The 27,531-nt window shown below is 41.2% G+C and overlaps 1 protein-coding gene across 1 annotated transcript in view; it reads left to right on the top strand.

The window, feature by feature from the left end:
- COL4A4 (collagen type IV alpha 4 chain) overlaps window positions 1-27,531 on the top strand; it is a 140,837-nt gene that overhangs the window by 34,030 nt on the left and 79,276 nt on the right. Inside the window, exons 4-14 of the mRNA XM_057551094.1 lie at window positions 12,076-12,210; window positions 12,999-13,043; window positions 13,750-13,866; window positions 17,907-17,975; window positions 20,632-20,667; window positions 21,979-22,041; window positions 22,405-22,440; window positions 22,655-22,696; window positions 25,881-25,961; window positions 26,787-26,840; window positions 27,103-27,162. Of these exons, the coding sequence (XP_057407077.1) occupies window positions 12,076-12,210; window positions 12,999-13,043; window positions 13,750-13,866; window positions 17,907-17,975; window positions 20,632-20,667; window positions 21,979-22,041; window positions 22,405-22,440; window positions 22,655-22,696; window positions 25,881-25,961; window positions 26,787-26,840; window positions 27,103-27,162 (738 nt within the window). The remainder of the gene's footprint in view (window positions 1-12,075; window positions 12,211-12,998; window positions 13,044-13,749; window positions 13,867-17,906; window positions 17,976-20,631; window positions 20,668-21,978; window positions 22,042-22,404; window positions 22,441-22,654; window positions 22,697-25,880; window positions 25,962-26,786; window positions 26,841-27,102; window positions 27,163-27,531) is intronic.

Genomic DNA, 27,531 nt, shown 5'->3' with positions numbered 1-27,531 from the left:
TAGGAACACGGGGAGTGGTGTTTGTGATTCTGAGAATACCGCTCTAGTGCAAAGAATTACAAAGTTTTTAGGAAAGAAAAGTGTATGTCTCCTTTCAGATACCATTTTCAATAAGTTGCCGAGAAATCCACAGGGAAACAGCTATGTCTCCAAGGTGCTCTTTTTTCACTCTGTCATACATACATGAACTTGCAATTCACTCAGCAAATAAACATTCATTCATTCCATTCATTCAGCAAACAACCATTGAGCATTCACCATGTGCCAGGCATTTGACGAGGCTGTGAGACCTCGCGGATAAAGAGGACAGTCCCTGTGGCCTGGAGCTCGGTTTCCAGCAGGAGAGACGGATTCATCTCCCAGCCATTATTTCTGGGTGCCTGACGAGTGCCAGGCGTGGGGTGGTCTAGGTGCTTGGGATGCATCAGGGAAAAGAACAGACGAAGATCCTTGTGCCCTCCCCAGGTGGATTATTTGGTGCCCTACCTTGATTTTGCCCTGGAGCCCGTGTGTGTGGTAGACGGTGCCGGGGAAGCTTGGACCTGGTGGAACCGGCGGTCCCCTAGCAGTGGCCTGGTGGAAGCATGGTGTGTTCATTCCTAGGGCTGCTGTAACAATGACCACATATCTGGTGGCTTTAGACAGCAGAAATTTATTTTCTCACAAGTTCTAGAGGCCAGAAGTCCACCAGCAAGGTGTCACCATTGCCATACGTTCTCCATAGGCAATAGGGGAGACCCCCATTCCCTGCCTCTTCCAGCCTCTGGCGGCTGCTGGCGTTCCTTGGCTTGTGGCTGCATCACTCTAATCTCTGCTTCCATCTTCACATCAGCTTCTCCTCTGTGTGTCTGCTTGAAATCTTCCTCCATGTCCCTCTTATAAGGATACGTATAATGGCATTTATACCTGGATAATGCAGGACAAAATCCTCATCTCAAAATCCTTAACTTTATCACATCGTTTGCCACCTAAGGTGATATCCACGGGTTCTGGGGTTAGGGCGTGGGCGTATCTTTTTGTGGCCACCTTTCAAACCACTGCAAGTGATTGGGCAGAGAGAACAGCCCCTACTGAGGCCTTGAATTGAGAAGGAGATGGGGTGGTATGTTTGGTGGACCAAAAGGTGACCGGAAAGGTTTGATGATGCAGGTGAGGGAGCAAGTGGTAAGGGATGCAGTTGAAAAAGCAGATCCAGTTTATCCTGAAGAATAAGCAGAGGATTCGAAAGATTTTAGGAAGAGTAGAAACAGGTTGAATTTACGTTATAAGAAGATCGTTCTGGCTGCTCTTTGGAGAACACAGTGATGGTGGTGCGAGGTGGGAGCAATATTAGGAAAAACGTCAGGAGGCCACTGTAGCTGCCCTGGTGGGAGGTCACGGTGCCTTAGCAAGGGCGTGAGCGTGGGCGTGGGGGGAGAGGATGGGTGTCAGGAATGTTTGGGAGGCAGACTGGTCAGGAGGAGAAGGAGACTCCATGCGGGGTGGTTGGGGATAGGCAGTTAGAGGCGCCCAGGACGCCCAGGGCCGGTGAGAGCAGCTGTGTGGGTGGCGGCCTGTGGCCGAGGAGCACATTTTGGGGGATGATCATGAGTCCAGCTTTGCATGTGGATGTGTGGCCGGGGCTCCTGAAGGGCGTCCGGGTGAGTGAGGGAAATAGAGGGGGTGCTGAGTTGGATGTCATTGACCCCATAGAGATGGACAGGTTTGCCCAAGAGAAAGCGAGAAGGCAGGGCAGCCCAGTGGAGGTGCAGGGGGAATCCCACCCAGCCCGCCTGCCCCAAGAGGAAGGGGAGCCAGCAGCGGAGACACAGGCAGGAGAAAAACCTGGGCAGGGCCAGGGCCAGGGACACCAGGAGAGCAGAGCAAGGAAGAGGGAGGGAGAGACGCCTGGGTTCAAGCTTCTCAGGCGGCAACCAGGAGCTCTCAGCGCTGCCTGTTCCGTTCCCACAGCAGGTGTGCGATGCTGGGCTGATGTTATGCCGTTTCTAAAAATGGGAAAACCACTCTTCCATGACCTGGCTCGAGGGGTGACCTTATTTTTTCTTTATTGAAATGTGGTTGATTTACAATGTTTCAGGTGTACAGCGAAGTGATTCAGTTTTATACACACACACACACATATTCTTTTTAAGATTATCTTCCATTTTAGGCTATTACAAGATATTGAATATAGTTCCCTGTGCTATACAGTAGGTGGGGGACCTTATTTATTGTTCGGTGGCAAAGCCGTGTCTTCTAGTTCTCAGTGCAGTGTTTTTTCCCCACTGCACCAAGCTGCCTCTTAAGAAAACAGCTGATCTTTTTCTTATATTTTGTATCTGTATCATAGGACATGATGGATGTTTACTACACTTATTGTGATAGTCATTTCATGATGTGAGTTAAATCATTATGCTGTACATCTTTTTTATCTTTTTTGTTTGTTTGTTTGCCGCACCAGGTGGCTTGCAGGATCTTAGTTGCCCGACCAGGGATCGAACCTGGAACTCAGGAATTCCCACTGTTTTATTGAGTTATAATTGATACACCACTGTATAAGTTTAAGATGTACAGCATAGGGAATTCCCTGGTGATCCAGTGGTTAGGGCTCCACGCTTTCACTTCTGAGGGCCGGTTCAATCCCTGGTCGGGGAATTAAAATCCCACAAGCCGTGTGGCACGGCCAAAAAAAAAAAAAAGAACTTGGAAGAAAAAAAAGATACAGAAAATATAGCTTATTAATCGAATAAAAAGACATTAATAAGTGAGTTTTACCTGACTGGTTTGGAAGACCACACTATTGTCCTGCTTCTGTTTATGAAAAAAAATAGTATTCATTTTACATCCATTAAAAAAAAAAAAAAAAGAACACAGCTGAAGATCCTGAGTCAGCGTTACTACAGGCTAAACTGACAAATTTATGCCCTCATTGAGTGAGGTGAACTTAAGGTACAAGAAAATACTCTGCCATTGCAGTCCGGTCTCCTTGGACTGTGCACTCTTTGAGTAACACCTTTTTGTTATTTATTTTATGATCCTTCTGGATCTCCAACAGTCCTTTACATCTGTGATAGGGGAGGACCCTGGAGGCACCAGCTCTGTAGCTGCGCATTGAGTCCCGTTTGAGGGTTTAAGTGATGTTATAGTGCCACCTAGGGGCTGAATCGTTGAATTACAGCCAAGTGTTACAAAGGCAGAGGGGGGCTGCCTAAGGCTTCTTTGTCGATTTTAATAATAAAAGGCCACGAGTATATGTTTAGAATTTATACTGTGTAAGGCAGTAGCCAAGGTGCTGAGGTGGTAATAAAAATTTACACGGATTCCTGGCCTCAAACATCTTACTAGACGACATCACCCCAAGCAGATATTAAAGTAACATGCACAAAACAATAATGAAAAATAGGTGCTGAGCCTATTTAGGTATTATGTTAATTGTTTGAGGGTGGACATGAGAGTGTGTACCAGAGTGAGATTGATAAGGACTAGGGTGAAAAGGGAAGCATGTACGACTCTGCTTCCCCAGGTGGTAGCCAAGTGGCCTTGGGTCACTTGCTTCATCTCTCTGAGCCTCAGCTTCCTCATTTCAGAAGGAAAAAGTAGATACAGGATGGCTTTTTGCTTTAAGGATGTAAGGATTCCATGAGAAGAATGCACAGTGCTGTGTCAGTGCCCAGAATGGAGTAAGTGTTCAGTGACGGGTACGCTAACCTCGTCATCATTGCTGTCATCATAGTTTTGGTTGGAGGAAGGTTGGATTTGAGCTACAGATGGACAAAGGCTGCTATTGCCTCAGGCAAACAGAAGGCGCAAGTGTAATTGGAGCAGAGGGTGTAGGTGTGGACACACAGGGACTAGGGTTGGCTGGGGTGGAGGAAGGTAGACTGTGTTCATTGCAGGTGTTGATGGAAGCAGTAACACAGCAAAGGGAAGACTGAAGGTCAGTTGACAGTTACATGTGGAAATGGGGAGGAGACTGGAGTTAGAGAAGCTGGGGAGGCTGGTGCTTGTGTCCCCCACCTGAGATGACCAGACCACGACCCAGGGTCTCTACGGTGGGATGAAAGAAAGACAGACACCTGAGATTTAATTCAAAGAAAGATGCGATAGGCTTGGTCTTGGGACGGAATGGATAAGGAGGGAAAGGGGGGAATCACCAAAGCTGACAGCTGCGTGGGGAGTTTAAATGATGGAAGGAACCAAGTTGCCATCTGCTGAGTCAGGGAAGAAAAAAAGGCAGGGAAACTAGTCTGGGATGATGAGCTCACCTCTGATATGATGAGTGTAAATTTACAGGGAAGAAGATTCAAGGAAGTTTCTAGAAAACAGAGATAGAGGATGGGACTAGAAAATTAGATTTGAGAACCACAAAAATGGAGGTCTTTAACTCATTTGATGAATACTATTGTTTCCCCCCCCAAAAAAAACTTCATAAGAGAAAATAAAATACATCAAGATAAAATTTTTAAAATGTTTACAAATAAGATAAGGCTGGAAGCAGTTGAAATGTCGTGGTAGGCAGAGCGTGAGTGTGGTTTAGTGCAGGGACCCTCCATGGTGCCAGGATGACGCCGTGGAAGGAGGTGAGGTTTGGAGAGAAACTGACTGATCCAGGTATGAACTCAAGCTCACTAGGCACCTCAGTTCGAGTAAGTTATACCCCCCTAGGCTTTCCTCATTTCTACAGGGATAAAAATCTCAGTGTTGCTGGTTGGATTAAGGGAGGAAAGGTATGGTCACTGGGAGGTGCATAACCGAGCTTAATAAAGAAATACCTTCCCCTTCCTGTGACCCTTTTGATGATCAGTGTCATGATCTTATTGACCAAGGGTAATTTGGAAATTTATGTGTAACTAGTATAATAAAAGCATCTTTCTTACTCATTTGTTTGTTCATTCATTCATTCATTTATACTTCCTTGCACTGATTCTCTGGTTAAAAAAGAGCAAGAAGTCGTTGCACAAAAAGTGTGTTTGTACGTGCATGTGTCATTGTGTATCTGTAGCTATTTCTCCCCATCCTCATACTGCTAAAATGACAAAGGATTTCTTAGATTTTTGTCATTCCCCATACGGTTTGGGCCCTGGAGGCAAGCAGATCAGTGGCAGCCCAAAAGGCTGTTGTGGAGATTTGGGTTTTAAAAATGTACATATCCTCTTATCTGTTGGTCTCGTCTACCAAGTGTTGTGAAATAAAAATAGTTTGATCTTAGCCCAGCTCAAGAAACGTGCCTGACACAGACGATTAACAAGGGAGAATCCTAGAGGAATGTTCTGGCTTCGGAGAGCCAGGCAGGTGTAGGATTCCACGTCCACTCCGATTGCCTTCATCCTTTATTTGTACAGCTGGCCCGAGAGCCCAGTGCGCCTGTAGCCACAGTGGGGAGGTGCGTATAACAGCTCTGATGACACGGTGTCAGCCCGGCCTCTGGGTAGAGGACGATGGCCTGGTGGCTTCCCACGGCATGCCAGAGCTTCCTCAGCTGTCAAGCCGATTGGCATTTCTGGATTTAGTGAATCTGTTTTCTGACTTCACCGTCTCTTACGGAAAGTCGGAAACCACAGAGGCAATTTCATGCAAAAAAAAAAAAAAAAAAGAAATTCAGAGATCCCACATCTGGAAGCCAGCCATTCCCCTGGGCATTTTTTCTCTTTGCTACAGTGACTTCAGTGCAGAGGTCCATTGCCTATCCTGGGTGGAGGGTGCATGGGCAGGAGTGGACTATTTCTTTAAAAATTTTTATTTTAAAGATGCAAAATTCCTGTGATTATTTAATGATTCTGTAGTTACAGAAATGTCTTTTCTGGGCTTCTTATTTATGCCCATTCATCCTGAAGTTAATTCTGGTGTAGTCTGATAAATTAGTAAGCTCAACTATTTACTTTTAAACATTGTCTTTTTTTCTTTTACTGGCTTCTTCTTTTACATGAAATAACTTAATGAAAGTGGAATTGTTCTCTCCATCACTGTGGATAAATTATTTACTCAAATTGGGTGAACTAACAATGACTATTTCAAAGATTGGTGTTTGGGAAGTTTTTGTGAACAGCTTTCTGATAGATTTAATACTGTTATACAAGGTTTAGAGTATTTTTTACATTTATCCTATAATAAAATACCTATTAAGAGGAAAAAACAGCACTGCACAGAAAACAAACCACAAAGTCTGCCCCATAAAAAAGTAGGCATTTAGTGCTTTCTGTTAGTTTTTTCACTTTTCCAGGTAGGGGTTGTGTTTGCCATTTAGCATGGTTGAAAAGAAGATGGAGAACACCTGTGTCATATCTCAACAACAACAGACACCGGACATTACAGTGTTCAAGGCCACTGCTCTGCTCGCCCCAGCACGGAATCATCTCAGATCTGCATAGCTATTCTCAGCCAGACTTCCGGGGATGTCAGTTCAGAGACAGGAGAAAGCAGATCCTTTTCCTCCTTTACAGTCTTCCTTTGGGTTGGGTGTGTGGGTCTGACCGCATTATTTTAAAATATTTATTGTTCTCTGTTTGTCTTAACATCGTGGCCTTGGGCACCTAGACTCTGTCTTCCAGGAGCTCACGGTCTGGTGGATGTAGGCCTGGGAACTTACAGACAAAGAGGTGATCACAGGAGCCAGTGAGAAGTGTTATTATAGAGGCGGCTTGGAGAGGCATCTAATTCTGAAGGGTTTGGGGCCAGGGCAGGAGATGAGCGGAGTCTTTCCGGAGGGGGTGGGATTGAGAGATGACATGGAGGGCATGGGAGGGACACTTCAGGGACAGGACTCCGAAGTCTGTGGAAGAACAGAGCTTGTTGAGAAACGGCAAGGGTGTTAGTGTGATGGATCAGGGCTGGGGGAGGAGGGGGAAGAGAGGGAGGAAGAATTTAATAATGCAAATTACCATCCCTCGTTGTACTTCTGTTTGTGAGTGTTTTAGATGGCACTTTCTCAAACCAGGACACATTTCTATGTTGAATGGAGTTTTATCATTCTTGCCACTGTGCTGAATATTTCCACTCCTTTTTGTTTTCTCCCCAAAGTTCCATTAGCTCCCTGGATCTGGCATTGCGTGTCTAAAATGAAATACATTAAAGAGAATTATAGCCAGTGAATTGGCTGTCCTCTCTGTTACCCTTTATGTTCAAACATGCATTTTGTTGTCTTTAAATAATACGTTATTGTGAAGTACAGCATTCACAAAAGATAATTTAGGAGTTTTGTGTAAATTATATGTAAGACACAAAGATAATTTCCAAACTTAATGAAAAAGCAGTTATTTCCTGAGCTTTTAATTTAGGAAAAATGGGAGCTTTTAACTTATGGTAATTAATCTAAACCAAGTAAAATTAATTAAAACAGGTAGAAAAGGTCAGCTGAGTTCATTATTTATTCTTACTTCTAGATTGTAGTTTAAAAATTGTATAATACCTAGAGAAAAGTAATATGCCCTCAAAGTGCCCCCAAATGGTTTGTGCCCATAGAATTAGATTTTATATATTATTGTTGTCTTTTCTGTAGCACATATTTATACATTTAAGCTTCCTTGAAAATGCTGAGCTTTTAGTATTTTTATGGATACTCAAGAAATAGTAGCTATTATAATGATGAAAAAGCATGAAGAGAAGAGAAAGTACAAAGTATGATTTTGATTTATAAAATTTAGGCAGATGTTAAAGTTTGTCAGTAATGTTAGTAAGGTCAATGACTTAATGATGAAAGAAATCGTAATTAATCTTTATTATAAAAGTCACATTTGCTGATGGTAAGACGCTCACAAAACAGACTTTATCATTGCCCTGGTTTGCATTTCTCACTCTTGAGATGTGGTAACATGCCATTTCTTGTATATCCTTCTAGAAATGTTCATTTGTAAACATATGTTTTAAGAAAATATATGTCCCTTTGTTTCTCTACCGGTGGGATCATATGATGCACGGCTTTTTTTTTCCCACTTAACAATGAACTATTTATAATAACAATCATGTATGTTAACAATAGCTAGCATTACTGTGCAGGCACTATGCTAAACACTTTACATGCATTGTTCTTTTTATGTCCACAAGCCACTGACAGATAAAGAAGCTGAGGAACAGAGGGGTTAAGAAACATGCCCAAGGTCACACAGCTAGTAAGTGTGGGCCTGGGCTTCACACACAGGCGCTGACTGCAGAGCCTGGAACTCAGTCACTCTGTTTCTTCTTCATGAGCATCACAAGGCTGTTCTATATCCATCCAGAGAGACCTACTTCGTCCTTTAGTGTCTGGGCCCTGTGCATTTCCCTGAGGCCTATTACTTCAGTGCTCCTGTTTTGGGGGGCAGTTAAGGGGGGGTCTCCAGCTGCCAGTCTCTTCATGTCTTTGTGGGCTTTCTCAAAGCCCCAGGAGCAGACACTTCCCACCCACCATCAGTGGCCCTCCCCCAGTGAGGTAAACACCCTAACTCCCTCACCCCGGGCCGGATAACCCTGAGGTGTGTATTCTACCTTGACACCCAGAGTTTCCGCTCTGGGTTAAGCTCCAGTGACCCACGGTGGTAACTGGCTTGATACCACAGCCTTATGGGCTGGCTTTCCTTCTCTGTGTCACATCCCGGCTCCTTCACCCCGTCTCCTTCTCACCATGTCTCCTTTATTCTCAAGTAAACCGTTTGCATTGATGCCTTGTCCTATATTTGCTTCTGGGGCACCCAGACTAAGACAGCCTATGCGGTATTTCATTGTATGAAGATACCATAATTTATTCAATCAGTCTCATTTGGGATTTTTACGGGATTTCCAGTTTTTCTTGATATTACCAAAGATGATGTGGTGAATATTCTTGCATTATTGTCCTTAGACCAAGACAAGCAGGGCTCCTGACCCCAGGCCCCGCCTCAGGCAGGGCCCTGCCCGCCTCCCTCCTGTGTCTGGGCCTGACCGAGGCCAGCAGCACTGTCCAAGGGGGCACCCCAACTGGGGACCAGGACCGATGGGTCCCAGCATCTGTTTCTTCCCTTCAAGGTTGTTAAAACTCAAGACAGTTTAGGTGATACAAAGAAATTTTATTTAACACCTCATGAAGTGGGCAGCCTCTGTTCCCAAGGATCCGGAGAACTGCAAAATGGGGAGAAGTCAAGAAGCCTTTATAGGGTAAAGAGTAAGGAACAAGGAAGAGAAAAATAGAAATGAATAAGGAACAAGGAAGTACGCGTAGAGCCCAAAGTTGGCTTGGCGTCTGGCAATCAGCTGACTGGATAGATTCCATTTCTGGTCATGAGGAGCATTTACAGGGGCACAGAAGTTACATAGGTTTGCTGAAGTGGCACCCAGGCAGCAGCGGCACCACCTTGGGCTTAAAAGTAGTTTCAGCAGGATGCTCTCTGACCCTTTATCCAGTGGGAGTTGACCACATGAGGAGCTCTGGGGTTCATGCTCTTGGGCTGGGCTGGGGCCCCATGGCTGGGCCCTGGTATCAAGAGGGTGGTCGCCTAATAGGACAGTCTCACTTGCCCGCTTGTGGGAGTTTGTTCTTCGTTCATGGAATTCCTGAGATTGGGTCACCAGAATGACACTGGTACACTGATTTCAGGTGACTCAAATTTTTATGTAGGTGGGACTCTCCAAAACATATTTTTCCCTGGGCCCCATACACCCAAAGGATCGCCCTACATTCTTATATAGGGTCCCGTGCGCGGTTAGAGTTGAGCACTAAGGTTGAAATTGCCCAGAGATTTAAAAGTTCTAAGCAGATATCTCCTGATATCCACTCAGCTTTTCTCTCCACATATCAAGACTTACTTGCTCTTTGAATGCAGTTACCCGTGTTGTTTGGGTCGGGAAAGGGGATATTAAATGAATTTTTTCTTAAATCTTTGGAAAATTTTTAAAAAGCATAAAAAAATTGCAGGTGACAGCCTGACTTCAGATGAATATAGAGTGTTTTCAAAATGTAGTGAAATAAAGCATGGATTCTGAAATGTGTTAGACAACACAGCTGGACGCATTAGCCACCACAGGGCATGGTGTCATGTGACCAAGTCACCCTGCATCGGCGAAAGCCTTGTTATAAACGTCTCATTATAAAGCTTCTCTTTACCTAATCTAAGGGTATTATCTTAAGAATGCAAAGCAAGTTATTTTAAAAAAACATATGAATCTAAGATACTTTCTGCTCACATCAAATTATAGACAGAGATTGAATGCTGAGGCTAGAAGTATCATTTAGAAACCCTGATTTTAGATTCTTAAGTTCATTTGAAGAGCCTCATTGTTCCCATGAGTTGATTATGTCATAAAAAGTAAACAAGTTTGAATGTGTAAAATTAATCTGTCTGTCATAAAGATTACATTTGGTAGAATAGGTTTTTGCAACATTCAAAAATCACTTTCCCAATCATGCAGGGCCCTTGTAGAGGGTGTCTGGAGCGGATCGATGGTCAGGCTGGACCACTAAGCCTGTGAGAATAGTCACTGCCACATCTGCCCCTCATTCATTCATTCATTCCTGAGCCAAAGGCCACGGTAGATGGTAGATGGAAGACTTAACTGGTGAGCAGATACCCCTGCCCTCATGGTGCTAGTGTCTAGTCAGAGAGCAGACAACAAACTGATGGGCAAATACATAATTTAAAAAATGTGAAATGCTAAGATGCTAAGAAGGGAGTGCACAGGATACCCTGATGGAGACTGACGGGGGTGAGGATGAACTGGAGATCCTCCTTCACTGGTGGCCGTTTAGGAGAGAGCCACGTTATGTGCAGATCTAGAGAAAGAGCCATCCGGAGAGAATGCTCGCACCGAGGCCCGAAGACAGGAAAGAGCAGCGTGGCTGGGACTTAGTGAGTGTGGGGCGGGCACAACATGGGCTGCAAGGGAATCTGGGGCCACACCCTCTAAGGCCTGGAAGGTGAGGAGCACGAGGTTTATTCTACATGTAGTGGGAAGACAAGGGAAGTTTAAAAAGCAGGGCCATGCCGTGATCTGATTTCTGTTTTAATGTCACTTGAAGAGAGGCAGGGAGGAGGGTTGGAGGGAGCTGGAAAGCCATGTGGGAGCCTGGAACACTGGTCTCACTGATGCGGACCTGCAGGGTCACAGCAAGGCAGACAGTGAGGTGGGTGAGTTTCAGACCCATTTTGGAAGTGAAATGTTAGGAATTGATCATGGCTTAAATGTAGGTGTGGCAGAAAGAGGAATATCCAGGGTGAATTCCAGGATTCTGGGGCTGGATTCTGGGTAGATAGGGACAGTGGATGGAGAATCAAATTTGGGGGTAAAATCAAAAGTTCCATTTTGGATTTTTTTAAGATGAGGGTACCATTGCATTCAAGGAGATGTCAAAGAGGCAGCTAGATATGATCATCCGGAAGTTAGAGAAACGGATGCTGAGACATACCAACCTTCCTACTCCTAGAAAGAGCTGTGAGACTCCCTGTCATAACTGAACATTCATTCACTGCATCAGTGCATCTAAATGCAACGGAGAACAGGCTTAAAGGGAGAAGGAGTTCCTCATCTTTGTCCCAGAGATGTTCCCACTGTGGGTTTAGGGGGAGAACTGAGTTCCTAAAACTTCTTTGCCTAAGATAAAAGGTGATGTTTTCATTCATGGAAAGAAAGTTGGATTGCATAAAAATAATGTGACATGGAGAGCCTGATTCCAAATTACGGATAATAAATTAGATAAAAGCAGCTAAAAAAGAAATGTTTCCCCCCTAAAAGGGCAGACAAATTATGAGCCATCTGAAGTAAATAAAATATCTGGCAGTTTTTCCTCACTCTTAACTTGTGTCACTTACATAATGTTAATGAGACTTTGATTTTTAAAAATTACTTACTTCACTAAACAGCTCAAGATTTATAAATTTCAATGACAGAATGAAAATAGTAAGAGAACTATAATTAGTTTATAGATGTGTGTGTACATGCAGTAATTCAAATTTATTGTACAGCTTTGATTCAGATTGAAAAAGGCAACATTTTCTTTTTTTATAATTAATTGATCGTTCGTGCTTCTATTATTAGAGTTTGCTCCATCTTTAATTTTCCAGTTTTCTGTAAACCCAAGTCACCATATTTTTTTGTTAGAAAACATTACCTAAGAATCATCCATCCCCCCGCCTTTTTAATCTTGCTTCTTAGGGTCAACCAGGACCACCAGGGCCACAGGGTCCTATTGGACCCCTGGGGCCACCAGGACCCATTGGAATTCCAGGAGAGAAAGGGATGAGAGGTGACAGTGGCCTTCCTGGAGCAGCAGGTGACAAGGGTGATAAGGTAAGCCTCTTCGTAAGTGAAAGATTCATATTAAACACTCACCAGAATTGCTATGCCAGATTTTTTAATAATCACGAGTAGTACCTATTTGAACCTTAGAAAAATCAAGTCTAAACTCCTCTTCAATATTCAGTCTTCATTCCTAACCCCTTTCCAGAGGTGCATGCCTTTCTGGACCTTTTCTAGGCACTTAAATACATGAGTTGACCCAGTGAGGAGTGGTTTTCTTTATGGCTTTTTAAAAAAACCTAACTGATACTATATGTATCATGCAGAGCCTTTTTTTTTACTCAACCATATGGCTTGGAGATCATTCCGTATCAATTTATGTAGATTGAATTTACTCCTTTAAAAACACTCTATGATATGCCATAATATGGATAAAACTATAGTTTATTCCCATTGATGAGAATTTGAGATCCTAGTCTAACTTCGTGTAGTGCAAGTGTGCAAAAACAGTCCTGTAAATTACCTGTGTTTACATTTAAGAGTTTGTTTCTCTAGGATAAATAGAGTCTGAGAAGTTGAATTTCCGGTTATAGGGTATTGAATGTATTCTTTGAACTAATATTGCCAACGTTGGCTTCCTAAGTACAAAAAGAAAAGCACAAATGGTTGATTTCCAAATGTTGGCATTTGAGCTCCTTAATGTAAAAATAGATGACAATGGCTGATAAGGTTTTTTTCTTAAAACAAGTTATTAATTATTAATGTTTTTAAGTAAATTAACCTGTTAATCTAATAATTTAGTAGCTTTTATATCTTTGTTTTATTTTCTGGGATTTTAGGGTCCAACTGGTGTTCCTGGATTCCCAGGTTTGGATGGGATACCTGTAAGTATCCTTAAATTTTCTCCATTTTTTTTAAAGAAGGGAGAGACACTCATCAAAGCCCTTAAAATCACATGTTTTGTATATATATAAAATATATTTATATGATATATATTATATATAATATATATGGTAGACTCTTCTTTATTTTCTTATTTTAGTAAATGGAAGAGTGCTTGCATTTCAATTTCGTGTAATAACTCTGAGACCAAAACATTTTACTTGAAGAACAAGGTTTTCAAAAAGATTGGAAAAAAGCATTCCAAAATATGAGCTCGTATACTTGTCAGGTCAAGTACAATGTTCTGAAAATAAATTTATACTCATTACAAAAGTTTGTATTTGCTGGTGAGTCCTAATGGTGGGAGTGGGCTTAAACCTCTCATTGCTGATATGAAAACTAGAGGAAAGAAGGAAAAGGTATTTGGCAGGGTTTATAATTCATTAGAGTCTTTCTAAGGATTTCAAGGAAGATTTCCTCCCTAATTTCTGAAAATACTCCAGACTAAATTAATTTAAATTGGGGTATATGAAAATAGATTTATTTATTTTTACTATGCTACATAGTTCTTGTGGGTGGGGAAGGAAGTTTCACAAAACTGAACGACATGTGAGTCACAGTTGCCATAATTTGGGGACCCATATTGCAGAAGCTTTTTGTTATGGTATTCTTGCAAAAATGCTTCACCTATAATTTTGTTTCTTGTAGGGGCACCCAGGGCCTCCTGGATCCAGAGGCAAATCTGGCATAGATGGCTACAATGGCTCAAGAGGTGCTCCAGGGTTTCCAGGAGAAAGAGGAGCTCTTGGCCCACAAGGCTCCCCAGTAAGACAGCCACAGTTCATCCTAGTGGGAATCTTAAGTGAAAAGGCCCTCCAGTGGGAACAGGCTGGATGTGTTCAAGAAACAGAGCTATTACAAGTGTACTGGGAGCCTGGTGAACAAATGCGGGTGACCGGAGGATGAGGACAGAGAGTTGGGCAGGACTTAGAAGACACGGGGCCTTGTAGACTATGGAAGGAAGCTGGGTTTTCTTTTCCATGCCATGGGAATGCACTGGATGGTTTTTTTTTTTTTTTTAATAAATTTATTTATTTTATTTATTTTCATTTTTGGCTGTGTTGGGTCTCCGTTGTTTCACGTGGGCTTTCTCTAGTTGCGGTGAGCGGGGGCTACTCTTCCTTGCGGTGCGTGAGCTCCTCATTGCGGTGGCTTCTCTTGTTGCTGAGCACGGGCTCTAGGCACATGGGCTTCAGTAGTTGTGGCACGCAGGCTCAGTAGTTGTGGCTCACGGGCTCTAGAGCACAGGCTCAGTAGCTGTGGCATGGACTTAGTTGCTCTGCGGCATGTGGGATCTTCCCGGACCAGGGATCGAACCCGTGTCCCTTGCATCGTCAGGCGGATTCTTAACCACTGCACCACCAGGGAAGCCCTGGATGGTTTTAAGGAAGGAAGAAATATGATCTGACTGATGTTCTATCACGATGCTCCTGGCGGCCATACAGAGAATGGATGATAGGGGAAGGGAGGCCACTTAGCAAAACTTAGGTTGTTTATCATTCAGGGTTCACTGCAGATACATAAACCCCTCTAGGTATTTCAAGCCGAGAGGAATTTAATACCAGGAATTTGGCACTTATTATAATGGTTGGAGGATTGAAACTCCAGGGTCACTATGGGACTACTGATTTCAAGGGCTCACATGACTTAGCTGAGATTCAGAAGTCAGGAGCTGCTCCTGCACCTCAACCACTGGCCGCTCTTCTCAATGTCGAGACATCAGCAAACGCTCAAGTTTCTAACTTCCTGCTTGGCAGCATCAGCAGTACCCGAAGAGGATGTCTTCCTCAATTCTGCCTCCCAGATCTCATAAGTACATCTCCCAGGTGGAACGTACGTCACACCCAGCTGCAAAGCAGTCTGGGAAATGTAGTTTTTAGCTTTCTAGCTCCTGTAATGCAAAAAGATAAATGGAAGAGATTTGGAATGGAGGTCCAGAAACAGCTGACAATATCCAACACTTAACTTTACAGCTCTTAGTTTTTTATTTTTCCTTCAAAAATTTGGACTTTTATTTAAACCTAACTTCAGCAAGAACTGCCCTTTCCTCTACCACTTATATCCCCTTTCTCCTCTTTCTTTTCCTTTTTTCTCATTTAAATAAAGACTGGAGATAATTTACCCTTTCAAAGCTGATTTTCTGTGACTGTTTTTCAGCCTTTCCATTTCTTTAATTAAATATCATTTCCTGAGATTCCTTCTAAAAGGTTTCCTCATCACCACCACAGTCATCTTGCTTTCTTCTGTGAATTTTCCTTTTGTTCCAGATCGTAGTAGAAACGATCGATCTGAACACAAAACTCGAAAAGGAATTTCCATATGTACATTTTTCTTGTGGTACCAAGTAACAACCAACTCCCATTGTTAAGCTCCTCAGCCACTCTTTATCTTCAAACTCAGCCCCCTTGGGGGCTCAGGTGCAGTCTGGTGAAGGCACGTCTCTTAAGATCTTCAAATTGGATCATGCCTCTTTCTACTGCGCATCCGTGAACATTCAGGAGAGCCGGGTTCTCGATTTTAGCTTGAACACAGCACGTAGTACTGACCACAGTACTGAAGTTTGTCATAATGATCTCTTTGCAAAGCAATTTTCTTTCCCTTGACCCGTTTCTTTTTTTTTTTTTCTTTTTTTTTTTTTTTTATAAATTTATTTATTTATTTATTTTTGGCTGTGTTAGGTCTTCGTTTCTGTGCGAGGGCTTTCTCCAGTTGCGGCGAGCGGGGGCCACTCTTCATCGCGGTGCGCGGGCTTCTCACTGTCGCAGCCTCTCTTGTTGCGGAGCACAGGCTCCAGACGCGCAGGCTCAGTAGTGTGGCTCACGGGCCCAGTTGCTCCACGGCATGTGGGATCTTCCCAGACCAGGGCTCGAACCCGTGTCCCCTGCATTGGCAGGCAGATTCTTAACCACTGCGCCACCAGGGAAGCCCTTGACCCGTTTCTTATATGGGCAGTGCTCACTTTGCACACAGTGTGAGATGTTAAGAATGGCATGCAATCTGAAGGCACACAAAGCAGCCTTTACATCCAGTGGGAAAATTACTATCGTTCCATGACCTTTAAGATATTTTGTTAAAACATCATAAATTTATAGAGAAAAACTTTTAAGCTAATATTTATTTAGTACATTGTAATCTAAAGCATTAGAAACATTGCAAATTAAAGGGTTTTCTTTCTTTGTAAAAACTTATCAAGGCAGTTTGAACTGTGCATGCTGTCTTCTGGTCCCATAACTTAGGACATGAAGTGACTGTGTTTTCTATGCTTTGGCGAATGTCATACTCTTCTCTAAGCTTGGACCAGCTTCCAGTGTGGTGAAATATCTCTGAGAGTTTCTTTAACGTGAAATTCTTCTGCCTGTGTCACTCCCTCTGTCACATCTTCATCCTTTTGGTCACAACCACTTCCCTCTTTTATGTTGATAAGTTTGCCTTCCTAAGTCCCTCTGGCTTGAATGACAGCAGTGACAACATTCCCACAATATCTATTCCTTCCCTAATTCCACTTACATTCTATTTGAATTTCACCTCCACTGTTAGCATTTTTCATTTCCTCACTTCATTTTCATCTTTCTTGGCAATCCTCTCTTTCAACGATTTGTTTTTATGAAATGTCCTTTGGGTTTATCACTGGGAGACAAGGGGCAACACAGCTACATACTTCGTTGTCTGTGTGTGAACTAACAGATGTTAGTGACCGGTCGCTGATAGACTTTGAAAGGAGTGATATGCTCAGTTGGTGATCCTGATTCACATGTTACTTATGTAGTGATTTGTGGACCAATGAGCCAGCAGTGATGTTTGTACTTTATGCAGTGACACAGTTAATTAATACACAGTGCTAACTGAAATTTGAACCAGTTGGTTGGAGGACTGGTGTGATGTAACTTATTTGTGGAAGTGAAACTCACACGTATTGGGACTGTGTGAAGCAACAATTGCTTGTGTAGGCAAATCTGATTTCTCAAGGAAAGCGTTGATGTAATTTACCACAAAACTGTTTAGTATCTCCCATTGGAAGCGAAGTCAAGCACCCTCCTGAGAGGGATTAACTTTGAAATCTGCATGTCCTTCACAGGAACTTGTTACATGAAGATGGTAGGATTTTCATGTGGTAACCAAGTTAAGATGTATTAAGATATTAAGTAGGATATTAAGATATTAAGTAGGAAAACTTGGGGGAGAAAATACATTGAGGTATTTCATTCACTTTTAAAACTTACTCTAAGTAAACAAACTTGCAGCTATGTATAAAAACCTTCTAAAAGGAACATGTTATGTTTTTTTAAAAGTTAATCTTACAACGGATAACTAGGCTCTGTTTTGAATACAAATACTTAAATGGATAAAATAATTTTTTTGCTATTTCTAGGGCATAAATTATTAACTGACAAGAGCAAACTTGTTTACTTATAAGTATAATACAAGTATTATGTGCATTATGTTGTGAAGAAAAGTGCAGTTTTCCTGCTGAATAATTAGTAAACAGCTATAAATGTATTAGTATTGTATATAACCTATATAAATATATTACATATTTATAATATATATAAATATTTGTAATATATTTATAAATATATTAGTAGATATTCTGTCTTAGGAGAGTCCTCAATAGATCTTAACCAAATATTAAATAAGTATATATGACAACCTTAGGATGATAATAAAAATGAGAATAAAGAAATCTCCACTAGTGAAATATGATTATAATGATAATTTTATTGGTGAGTAATATTTCATTTGCAAAAGAAAATACAGAAATAGTAATATGCTCTTTTCCTCTCTTAAAGTGAATATTTTATTTTCAGGGACTTCTTGGGAAAAAAGGAGAAAAAGGAAATTCAGTGTTCATTTTAGGTGTCATTAAAGGTATTCAGGTGAGTTTTACAATCAGGGTGGGTTTAAAACAATGTTTTTCTATATAAGTAAATCCATGCAGAAAACACATGGACTGAGATTTCCTTTAAAATGCCTCTGAGGACACTGGTTTTGAGCATTACCCTGACCCTCAGGGACGGCGCATACTTCTTGTGTGAAGGCACTTGGCTTTAGCTTCTCCGGCTGCAAAATTCCCCTCCCTCCCTATGATTCTCGCAGAGTTGCAATGAATACATTTATTTCAGGGTTTCTCAGCCTCGGCACTGTTGACATTTTGGGCCAGTTAATCATTTGTCGTGGAGGCTGACCTGTGTATTGTAGGATGTTGAACAGTTTCCCTGGCGTCTACCCATTAGATGCCAGTAACACACCCCTGACCGCCCACACACACACCCAAACAATATCTCCAGACATTACCAGATGTCTCCTGGGGGAAAAATCACTTCCAGCTGAGAATCATTAATTACTTTGTAGTTAAAATATTGTGATATTAATACTTACCATTCACGATGATAGAGGTCACCACCATTGAACTTGAAAATTGTAGAAACCTGAGAGCACTGTCCTTAGCAAATGAAATGCTTTTGTGTTTTTCACAGAGAATGATGTACAAATATTCAGAAATAAACTCTTGAATGACCACCGCATCTCTCTAACCTGAGTAGCCATGGATAAGCAGAAGGAGATCGCTAGATATGATAAACTCAAGAGGAGAGATACAGTACATTTTCAAGACATGGTCATTTCTCTTAAGGAAAGATATTCTACAATAATTAGATAAAAGTAGTCCTAGATTGCCTCTATCAGGGTCCAAGTTCTGTGCCACCTGGAGTGGGCACACCTGAGTGGTGATCCCTTAAGTGAGCTTACAATATTTGTTTAGAGCCTCTGTGCCTATTCTTACTTGTTAGACAGGAAGCACTATGCTTCTATTTATAGCTTAAATGATACATTCATAAGCTTAGCATCAAAAACAGGGTCATTCTAGGAACCAGTATGATGTATTGGAAGGAGTGAACTGACCCTTACCTACTACTGTGACTTTAAGGAACCCCCTTAACTTCTCTGAGCCTCATTTTCCTTATTTGTGAAAGAAAATTAATATCTACCCTGCCTTCCTCTCAGTGCTGATGATCTGTTATAACAATTTATACTGCCATGTATTGTAAAATATAATGTACAGTACAGTGTTAGTTATGGTGAGTATTTTTTGGTAATTGTGCAAGAAAGAACAAGCAAGACAGAAAGGGAGATGAATATAGAGAATTCCTTACCTTAAAGAGAAACAGAGGATCCCTAATAAAAGTGGCATGCAGATCAATAACCTTGGAGAAACAATGGTTTTAAGAGCCTATATCCACTTCATACCCATTTGGATGATTATTATTAAAAAAAGAAAAAGAAAAACAAAATAACGTGTTAGTAATTATGTGGAAGAGTTGGAACCCTTGTGCATTGCTGGTGGGAATGTAAAACGGTGTAGCTGCTGTGGAAAATGGTAGGGTGATTGCTCAAAAACTGAAACGTGTAATTACCCTATGACCCAGCTATTCTACTTCTAGATATGTTCTCCCAAAAATGAAGGCAGGGACTCAAACAGATATTTGTACACCCATATTCATAGCAGCATATTCACAATAGCCAAAAGGTAGAAGCAACCCAAGTGTCTACCTACTGATGAATGGATGAACAGGGTGTAGTACATACACACATACAACACAATATTATTCAGCCTTAAAAAGGGAATTCTAAAGCATGCTACAACATGGTTGAACCCTGAGGTCATTATGCTGAGTGTAATAAGCTGGTCACAAAAGGACAAAAAATGTGTGATTCCACTTAGATGGGGTCCCTAGAGTAGTCAAATTCATAGAGACAGAAAGTAGATGGTGCTTGCCAGGGGCTGGGGAAGGGGGGATGAGGGGCTAGTATTTAATGGATACAGGGTTTCCATGAGGAAATGAAAATGTTTGGACAATGCAAGCACAACATGGTTGCACAACATGATGAATGTATTTAATGCCACAGAACCGTACACTTAAAAAAGGTTAAAATGTTAAAATTTATCATATGTATATTTTGCGGTATATTTTACATTTTGAAAAAAAAAAAAGAGTCTGTATTCAAGAGAATATACACCCCTTGATCCTTTAAAGTGAGTAGAGTCTCAGGGCAGAGTCACAAAGCGGTAGATGTGCACGGAGGCCGGAGGCAGAGAGGGTTTCCACACGAATTCCCTTTACATCTGCTCCAGGGTGATAGCAAGGTGTTAATTAAGGGAGGAAGGGTCTGCCAGTCAGATGACAGACAGTTAAACTGATGAAATGGGACCACTGGATCGAGAATTTAGAGCTTTTTTTTTTTCTTTAGAACATTTTAAACTGAAAGATGAAATCTCATCTTGATTCCATGTCCTCCCGACTCCAGCAATCTTTCTCTAGTTTCAGCTGAGTAGAAGTAGGATTCAGGGCTTAAGAATGGAGACGGAAAAGCACGTCCATAGAGCCCTTCCACAGATGTCTTTTCAACACTGAAAAACTGAACAAACTGCACAGACAGTCCAAATAAGTCCTGTGTGTGTGTTTTTACTTTTATGTTGTGTGTTTTAGGGAAATGGTGTTGCTCTTCTAATGCAATGTACTGATACTATTGCAGGGTGACAGAGGGGACCCAGGACCTCCCGGCTTACCAGTAAGTCTCCTGGGCAGGCTGTGCGCTTCTGTTTGCTCCTCAAATAGCCTATGGTCTCCACTAGTTTGCATCTCAGCAGGACCGGCTACCTAACTTGCAGGGCCCACCTGGTGCAAAATGAAAATGTAGGTCTCTTGTTCAAAAATTATTACAAATTTCAAGATGCTGACAGCAGAGCATTAAATCAAGCATGAGGCCATGTGACTGCACAGGTCACGGGCCCACAGAGCCGTCCTTGAATCTCAGCAAGCTCCGGCTTACCTTTCTCTTCTATCTTGCAATGGTCATTTGGTATTGCTTGGGTAGCTATAGTCGCTTAATATTTAGGAAGATAATTCCGCTTAGAAACTACCTAAATAATATATGTCCAGTGAAAATTATTTTGCTTGCTGAATCAGTAATTGTGTATTATATTTAATATTTTGCCCTATCTTCATGTTCCTGGAATTTGTAATTCAATGATTATATTTGTCTTTCCAATTCATCAATATTCACAAGATTAAAACTGAAAACAATTTTACCTCCTAATGGTTCACCTATAATTTTGTTTGGTAACTTCTGGCTGTTGACAGGATTACTTTCCCAGTTTGGTTTTTCCTTACTACTGCAGAAGCACAGTTCTACGTTATCAATGAGATACCTTGGTGTCACTGTTAAATACCAATTCATTCTCTAGGAGAGAGTAATGCCATTGCACACTCTCAAATCATTTGACATGGGCAGGGTGAGTGGGAGAACAGAGCCCCTTTCTCCATACTTCTAGAACTGCCCAACTATAACCTTTCCTTGTGAATTTGTGTGTTATTATTCTATAACTTAACATGTTCCAGAAAATTGTTAATGGCTGAATTGCCTTGATCTTGAACTGGGGACATTTCTATTCACACTGATCTTATAGGGCACGTTGAAAGGGTATATTAGAGTATAACTACATTAATATTTTAATTTATTTAATGCTAAGTGATATTAATATTGTAAAAGCATTTTGATGTATGTTAAATTTATAACATATATGGAATTTAGGAGTAACAAGGTTTCTTTGTTCTCTACTTTTGCTACTACAAGATTTATTTGTGAATAAGTAGATTGACCTCTGGGTCTTAACTGAATCCCAAACGTAGGAGTTAGTCACACCCACCAGAGTGCTACCGCCTGCCAGCTCGGTGCCCTTTTCCCAGCTGTGTCAGGGCTGCTGTCCAAGATGACGCAGCAGGGCAGGTGTACTTTATCCACCTGGGATTGCAGGCAGCTCTCCCATGAACGATGATTATGGTTTTCGGTAACGAATTCACTGATTTTTCTCGTGTTTAGGGCTCAAGGGGAGCGAGAGGGCCAGCAGGCCCAGTGGGATATCCGGGAGAGTCAGGGTTAGCAGTAAGTACAGCACTGCTGAGTCTGTCTCTCTAAAAGCCCTGACCTGATACTTAAATAAAGCAAAAGAAAGCAGAATTGCCATCTTGGGCAATTCGGGCAGAGATGGGTTCTGTTCGAGATTATCACCTGATGAATCAGCCAACACCCACCATTATGAGCCTGAGTCCCTCCTGAAGCACGGGTCCCTGGAGGTGGGGGGCAGGAGGGGGTTGGGAGGGACAAGCAGCCCAGCCGTGGGAGGAAGTCCATCATGTGTGTTTCAAAATTAAGCGTTTCCTAAAGAGGAGCTTGGGACAACCAATAAGGGCACAGTCTGATCTCCATCACTGATAACTGATTTGTGTGTTTCTGCTGTTGATTTAGGGACCTCCAGGCCCTCCTGGGAGTCCAGGTTTGAAGGTAGGCGGCCATGAGTAAGATACACAAATGAAGTCCATGTACAATGAGATAAGTGACCACTAATATTTGTCAGAATCATGTCTTCCCTCTTTTTAGAATTCCCGAAGTATTTAATAAATACACTTCAACAAATTGCTTAACCAGAAGTCTTATTACTTGTGATTACTTTTTAATATTCCAAAGCAATTAGTTTCCTTTTTCTTTTCTTTTCCAGGGTAATCCTGGCGTGGGCGTAAAGGGGCAAATGGGAGACCCGGTAAGAACTCCCTTTTGCATGGAGAAGCAGATGTTAAAATGTATGGGCTACCCGGGTCGAGGAGACAGTTCTGATTACCACTTAACTTGTGTTCATTCTCTCGTCACTGCCCAGCTTTATGGCTGAGAATTTGTCTTTGCTGAATTATTATGACACCATTACCCTTGACTATAAAATGACAGTTCTGACAAAACCTAACAGTAAATTCAATTTAATTTATATAACACACTTCCCCCTAGCCCAAAGACATGGAATATTTCTGATAATATAATCCGGAGTAACAATTTGTTTAATTACGGATTTGTTTAGCTTAACTTGCCAATTTCATCAGAGTCCTAAACTTCACACATAAATAAAAATATGAATAACTGTGACCCAAAGCATTGAGCAACACACCGTCCACCCCTCACACCCATAGTCCTTTCTGCTGAAACACGAAACTAAGTAAGGATAAACTTTAGAAAAGTGCTTTAAGGTGGCAGCTCATCTGGAAACAATCTGAATGCTTAAGAGTTGTTGAGGAGCTCTTTCAACAACTGTGGGTAAATAGATATTGAGCATCTACCCTGTGCCAGGCTAGGATTGGTGCTTGGTGTGGGGATTTAGCAAGACAGACCTGATCTCGCTCTCATGGAGTTCCAGTGTGGTTGGGAAATTTATGGTACAGCCATTTAACACGCTTGCCAAAAATATATTGGAAGACGTCATGATGTGGGGAAATTCCAGGTTCTAGTACTTATTGGGCTGGCCAAAAAGTGCCTTCGGTTTTAAGTAAAAATAAAAGACACATTTTTCATTTTCACCAAGAACTTTATTGAACAATGTATTCACCCTTTTGTACCACTACCTTCTGCCATTTTTCAGGCAACTTCATAATTCCATCTTCTCAAAACTTTTTATCTTTCTGAGCAAAGAACTGTTCCAGGTGCCTTTTATAGTCTTCCAGGGAACTGAAATTTTTTCCATTAAGAGAATTTTGTAAAGACTGAAATAAATGGAAATCCAAAGGTGCAATGTCTGCTGAATACGACTGGTGAATCAGAACTTCCCAGCCAAGCTGTAACAGTTTTTGCCTGTCATCAAAGAAACATGCAGTCTTGCATTATCCTGATGGAAGATTATGCATTTTCTGTTGAGTAATTCTGGACACTTTTCGTCGAGTACCACTTTCAGTTGGTCTAATTGGGAGAAGTACTTGTTGGAATTAACCGTTTGGTTTTCCGGAAGGAGCTCATAATAGCGGACTCCCTTCCAATCCAACCATATACACAACACCACCTTCTTTGGATGAAGACCAGCCTTTGGTGTGGTTGGGGTGGCTTGCCCCACGAGCTCTTCCATTCCACACTGTTGTACAGTATCCACTTTTCATTGCCCGTCACAATTTGTTTTAAAAACAGAACTATTTCATTACGTTTCAGTAGAGAATCACATGTGGAAATATGGTCAAGAAGGTTTTTTTCACTTACGTGGAACTCAAACATCAAAACGATTCACATAACCAAGGCTGGTGCAAATAAATGATTTTCAGTGCTTGATGTGGATATTTTGAGTATGTCGGCCATCTCCTGCGTGGTATAATGTAGATTGTTCTCAATTATTGTGCCAATTTGATCGTATCAACTTCAGTTGGTCTACCCGACCATGGAGCATCATCCAGTGAGAAATCTCCAGCACGAAACTTTGCAAACCACTTTTGACACGTTTGATCAGTCACAGCACCTTCTCCATATACTGCACAAATCTTTTTGTGTGTTTCGGTTGCGTTTTTACCTTTTAAAGCATAATATGCTGAAAATGTTGCTTTTTTTCTTCCATCTTCAATATTAAAATGGCTACACAAAAATTCACCAATTTTGATGTCTTTTTTTAAATGCACGCTGATATAACACCTGTCACATACAATCTAACAAAATTGTTTCGAATGAAGTTAAAGACAACTAAGTGCTACTAGAGCCATCTTATGGAAAAAACTGAACGAACCTTTTGGCCCACCCAATATGATAGGAAAATGTGCAAAAAATAGTGTTGTAAAATATATTAAATGATTTAAAATTTTAATAAAATATAAAAATATAAACTATATTCTACATTTAAATTGTTTATTATTATATAGTGTTACTTTCATTATAATATATATATTTTTTATTGGGGTATAGTTGCTTTACAATGTTGTGTTAGTTTCTGCTGTACAGCAAAGTGAATCAGCTATAGGTATACATATATTCCCTCTTTTTTGGATTTCCTTCCCATTTAGGTCACCGCAAAGCATTGAGTAGAATTCCCTGTGCTATATAGCAGGTTCTCATTAGTTATTTATTTTATACATATTAGTTTATATATGTCAATTCCAAACTCCCAATTCATCCCACCCCCCTTTTCCCCCCTTGGTGTCCATACATTTGTTCTCCACATCTGTGTCTCTATTTCTGCCTTGCAAACAGGTTCATCTGTACCATTTTTCTAGATTCCACATATATGCGTTAATGTATGGTATTTGTTTTTCTCTTTCTGACTTACTTCACTCTGTATGACAGTCTCTAGGTCCATCCACATCTCTACAAATGACCCAATCTCATTCCTTTCATGGCTGAGTAATACTCCATTGTGTATATGTACCACATCTTCTTTATCCATTCATCTGTTGATGGGCCTTTAGGTTGCTTCCATGACCTGGCTATTGTAGATAGTGCTGCGGTGAACATTGGGGTGCATGTGTCTTTTTGAATAAGAGTCTTCTATTAGAGTTTTAAATTATGTTTAACACACCATTTAGTCACATATACATGTATGCACACATGCATATTATGCACATGTGTATATGTAGACATATGTATATGTATACATGTGTGTATACACAGTTATATACCCACACATACATACAAGCACACATACACCACAAAGAACTGTACCAAAGTTTTAATAGAGATTACCTCTGGGTGGTAGGATTATGGATCATTTTTACTTTTTAAATTCATTTTTAACAGTAAGTATGTATTATTTATGAAAAACAATAAGCATTTAAAATTACATTATGTATTTGCCATGACTTTTATTTTAAATCCATGACATACAGGCTTGTAAGCATTATACCACAATATGTGGGTGAAAGTCTTCTTAGTTTCAATTTTTATTTCAAAATAAAGTTAATTTGAAATTCTTATTATCTTGATTTTTTTAAAAGGGTGAGGTTGGCCAACAGGGTTCTCCAGGACCCACCCTTCTGGTGCAGCCACCTGATTCTGGTCTCTATAAAGGAGAAAAGGTAATTCTCAATCCATATGTTACCTTGGTAAAGTAGTCATAGCCAACATTTTCTGAACATGTTCCTGTGCCAGCAAAGAGCTGAGCACCTACATGCAATGCTGCCTTGATCCCAAGGTAACCTTTACAGGTTGGTACTATTATTAGCTCCATTATACAGAGTTGAAAAAGTGAGACTTGGAAAGGTTACCAGTGTTCTCAAGTTTACCCAGCTGTTGAGTGGCAGACCTAGCTTGGGCTGCTAAACTGTGACATGTCCTCCAGGATATAGTCCCCCATTCATGTCTTTGATATGGTCGCTGAAAATACCACTGGAAATCCAGCTGTCCTTTAGATGTTACATATGGATCTGATGCCTTGATAATTGAAAAGTGACATGCATAGAACCGAGCATGTAATAGACTCTTGGCAAATATTAATTCCTTTGTCAACCTCCAGCACCGATGTTACTGATGCCATGTGCACATTCTCTTGTCAGTTTTCAATTACTGGATTCAGTTTCACTAGCTTGCTCAAAATGAGCCTCTCCTCTCAGTGGCTGCATTCCCTGCTTGCATCTGCTGCCCTGGTTCCATGGTGGCTTGCCCCCACCGCTCTGCCGCCCCGCGCCGCACAATGCTACACCTCTTACACAGAACTGGCCTCCTGAAGAGTGTCAGGTTCAAAGGTGCGCTTGGATCTTAGTTGCTAATACCGACAGTTGAAGAGTAATCCCTTATTAAAAAATTAGGAGAATGGCTGTTGAAAGAGGTAATTTCTTAAAGAGACGGAACTCAGTATGTTGAATAAAGCCAGTAAGCCAGATTATATTCATTGTGATTTTTAGGGTATTAAAGGAACGCCTGGAATCATTGGACCTCCCGGACCACCAGGACCCAAGGTAATTTATTTAAAGAACTTAAAAAATTGTATGATGTGCTATCTTAATTTAAAAATTTTTACATGGTTATTATCACTGCTTTAAATGCTGATATGTTACTAGAACTTTTCAACATTTTATCATAATTCTGTAGGAAGACTGTTTCCAAAGTAGCTGTTTTCTTTAAGCTGCTGGCAATAATTTTTATTTCTCGTTTTGTTTTTGCATTCGTATTGCTGAAATACTGTTGCTTGAACTCCTCTAAAAGTGTCATCTCTTTAAGGGGGAACCCGGTATTGGGACAAAAGGAGAGAAAGGTATTCCTGGGTTTCCAGGACCTCGGGTAAGGATCATTCATGGCGTCCTTAACTTCAGTGAGTTTGGAGGCATTTCTCTCTCACATTTTTATAAGACTAGATCAATATTTCTGAGAGTTCAAAAGTGGAGATGATCTCTAAGAGGAATACTATATCTTGGTCAGCAAGAACTGTGTGATAGCTAAGTGCCCCAGAGCATCCTTTTCATGGACATTATTTGGATAAAACAGGCAAGCAGAAGATGGGAGAATTGGCAGGAAGTAATGGGATCGTGGCATTTTCTCACTGGCTCAGTGTCAGTGTGATAGTAGCTTGGAATTGTTCATTTGAGCCTATTTGATAAAAGAAGGTACTGATCTAGGGGTAGTAGCTAGAAAACAACTACAGCATCAGGC

The sequence above is a fragment of the Balaenoptera acutorostrata genome, chromosome 8, assembly GCF_949987535.1.
Source record: "Balaenoptera acutorostrata chromosome 8, mBalAcu1.1, whole genome shotgun sequence".
Lineage (NCBI taxonomy): Eukaryota > Metazoa > Chordata > Mammalia > Artiodactyla > Balaenopteridae > Balaenoptera > Balaenoptera acutorostrata.
Note: the sequence above shows the minus strand (reverse complement) of the source record. Positions and strands in the feature narration are given on the sequence as shown.